This window comes from Pteropus vampyrus, unplaced genomic scaffold (assembly GCF_000151845.1).
Source record: "Pteropus vampyrus isolate Shadow unplaced genomic scaffold, Pvam_2.0 Scaffold52, whole genome shotgun sequence".
Lineage (NCBI taxonomy): Eukaryota > Metazoa > Chordata > Mammalia > Chiroptera > Pteropodidae > Pteropus > Pteropus vampyrus.
Window position 1 is genome coordinate 3,892,802 of NW_011888833.1, and position 2,188 is coordinate 3,894,989.

The 2,188-nt window shown below is 56.9% G+C and overlaps 1 protein-coding gene across 6 annotated transcripts in view; it reads right to left on the reverse strand.

Annotated features, from left to right (window-relative positions):
* Positions 1–2,188, reverse strand: part of EEF1AKMT1 (EEF1A lysine methyltransferase 1) — a 21,844-nt gene that overhangs the window by 8,629 nt on the left and 11,027 nt on the right. The window contains exons 1-2 of one of the 6 annotated variants that reach the window (XR_002780338.1): positions 837–1,740; positions 545–786 (exon numbers count right to left, since the gene is read on the reverse strand). Coding sequence is in view for 5 of the 6 variants with exons in the window: in XM_023530698.1 (XP_023386466.1) it covers positions 545–688 (144 nt within the window). In the remaining variant the exon portion in view is untranslated. Of the gene's footprint in view, positions 1–544; positions 787–836; positions 1,741–1,869; positions 1,895–2,188 lie in introns of those variants that run through there. The other 5 variants (XM_023530698.1, XM_023530699.1, XM_023530697.1 and 2 more) reach the window with 5 other exon arrangements.

Consider the following 2,188-nt stretch of genomic DNA (forward strand, 5'->3'; position numbering starts at 1 on the left):
GGTGCAAAGGGATGGGAAACACTGATGTCATCCAGGGCGGTCGACGACGATCAGGTCTCAGCTATATCTCAACCATCTCCTTAAAAGTCTAAATTTCTACGTTCCTGCTTAGGCTAGGAGTTTCCCTCAACTCGTTTGTCTTCCTTTTGAATTCCGATTTTCATTTGGACCATGAACATACAATTAAAATACTACACACCAGAAACTATCAGTATCTTCTTAAAAACTGCCTTTCACCAATGTTTCATCACATCTGAAGCTCGGCTGCCCCATTTCCTGCAGTGACACAGCAGCCCTTCCCACGAGGGATGCTGGCGCCATATGCAGAGGCAGAATGCTAGAGCCTGTGCTGGACGTGTCTGGTCAGCGACCAGCCCGAGAGCAGAAGCAGGAAGGTCGGCATTTACGCCACCTTAAAATTCCCGTGGGCTGCTTTCTGCTTTGGCTCCCCAGAGGGGTCTGCTCCTGAGTGACAGGTAACAAAGACTTGGGTATCAGTGGGACAGACACCCGCTGGGCCGGGTCCAGAACAAGCCCCACTTACCCAGTTCTCCTCTATCACCCCGATGCTGTCCTTGTCACCCCCACCCAGGCCGGTGTGCTGCTCCTGCTCAGCATAAAATTCCTGAAGAGCTGCTAAGGTGTGGGAGGACAGCCGGGGGACACCGTCGTCTTCCGAGTCACTCATCTCACACGCCGTCCATGCATTTACCTGCAAACAAACAAGTAAAAGTGCTGAGTCCTTTTTTCCTTCAGATAACCAAGCGATTGCACCTCCCAGCAAGGCTCGGAACTGCGCGTGCACTGAGGGAAGCGGGTGTTTACGGAGCTCGCACATCGGCAGGGCCGGCCAGCGAACTCGTTCGGCAAGCGCAGTTCCCCTTTAGCTGTATTCAGTGTTCACAAAGAGACTTGCACACTTCTACGATGACTTGCAGAACAAAATGTTTAGCACAAACGCCTGAAGGGATTCTTTCTCCCGGTGCCCCGATGGCCACGCGGGGACATCTCACAGATGCTCTGAATCGGAGATCTCCTCATGCCGGCACGTCCCAGTTTAGTGACCCAGGGTGCAGAGAGCCGGGTCTGCACCAGACCTGTGGTCGAAGCACTGGCAAAGCCATGGTTGACCGTGTTGCAATCTGCCGAGGGCAGAGAAGCAGAGAACAGACAGCTGCTTGTGGTTTAGCCCTGATAACCAGGTGCAGGCAGGCCTTCGGGAGGTTATTGCTGCCAGCGAGTTCCAAGTCCTGAGAAGTCCCCCCACACCCCCCCTCGACCTTCAGATGTGTATGATAAACGTGTATCTCCACTGGAGCGCAGTGTCGCACCTGGCCCCAGCTTTTCCTGTCCTATGTCTCTGTGTTTTTCTTCATCCCCCTCGCCTGCCCGCAGGTTAACCCTCTAGTCGTACAGGTGTGGCACCTGGGCTCCCAGGTGTTACTATAATAGGGTAAGTGAGGGCTGATAAAAACGGAGGAGCACACAAAGATGAAAAACGGGAGGCGTGACAAGGAGAAAGAGAAGAAAAGCAGAGGGAGGGAGGAGAGGGGGTGTTTCTGTAGGACATGACGGCCAGGCGCAATTACTTCTTGGGGTGCCGAACTGCGAGAATAGGGTGTAGCCCTCCAGTCGGCCCAGTCTGCCCAAGCCTCCGACCACTGCCGGCAGGGGGCTCCTCCAAAGCGCCCTAGGTTTCAGTAATTTGCTACCGAGACTCACAGGACTCACTGAAAGCAATTATGCTCACGTGTATTACACGGAAAGGGTACAAATTAGACCCAGCCAAGAAAGAGGCTCAGGGAGAGAGGCCAGGGGACCCCCAGGAAGAAGCCCCTTCGCCCTCAGGGGGCGCTGCCTTCCTGGCACCTGGCTGACAGCATGCACGGAGGCCTGCCAGCCGGAAGTTCAGCTCGGCGACCGTGTCCAGCCCGATGGAGGTTTCCTCGTGCCGGCGTGACTGACTGAATCGCTGCCCACCAGGGTGAAGTCCGAACGAGGGAAGCCGTCCCCAAGGGAGAGCCCGGAGCGACAAGAGCGCTGCGGCTGAGGCCCGTGCTCTAGGGAGACACGACGGTGACCCGGGCGAGCCCTCTAGGAGCTGCGCGTGGTGCCGCCACGCAGCGGGGACGCCCGCGCAACGACGTGGCCTGCACGCGCCGATGGGCAGCCCCGGCCCGACTCGGCG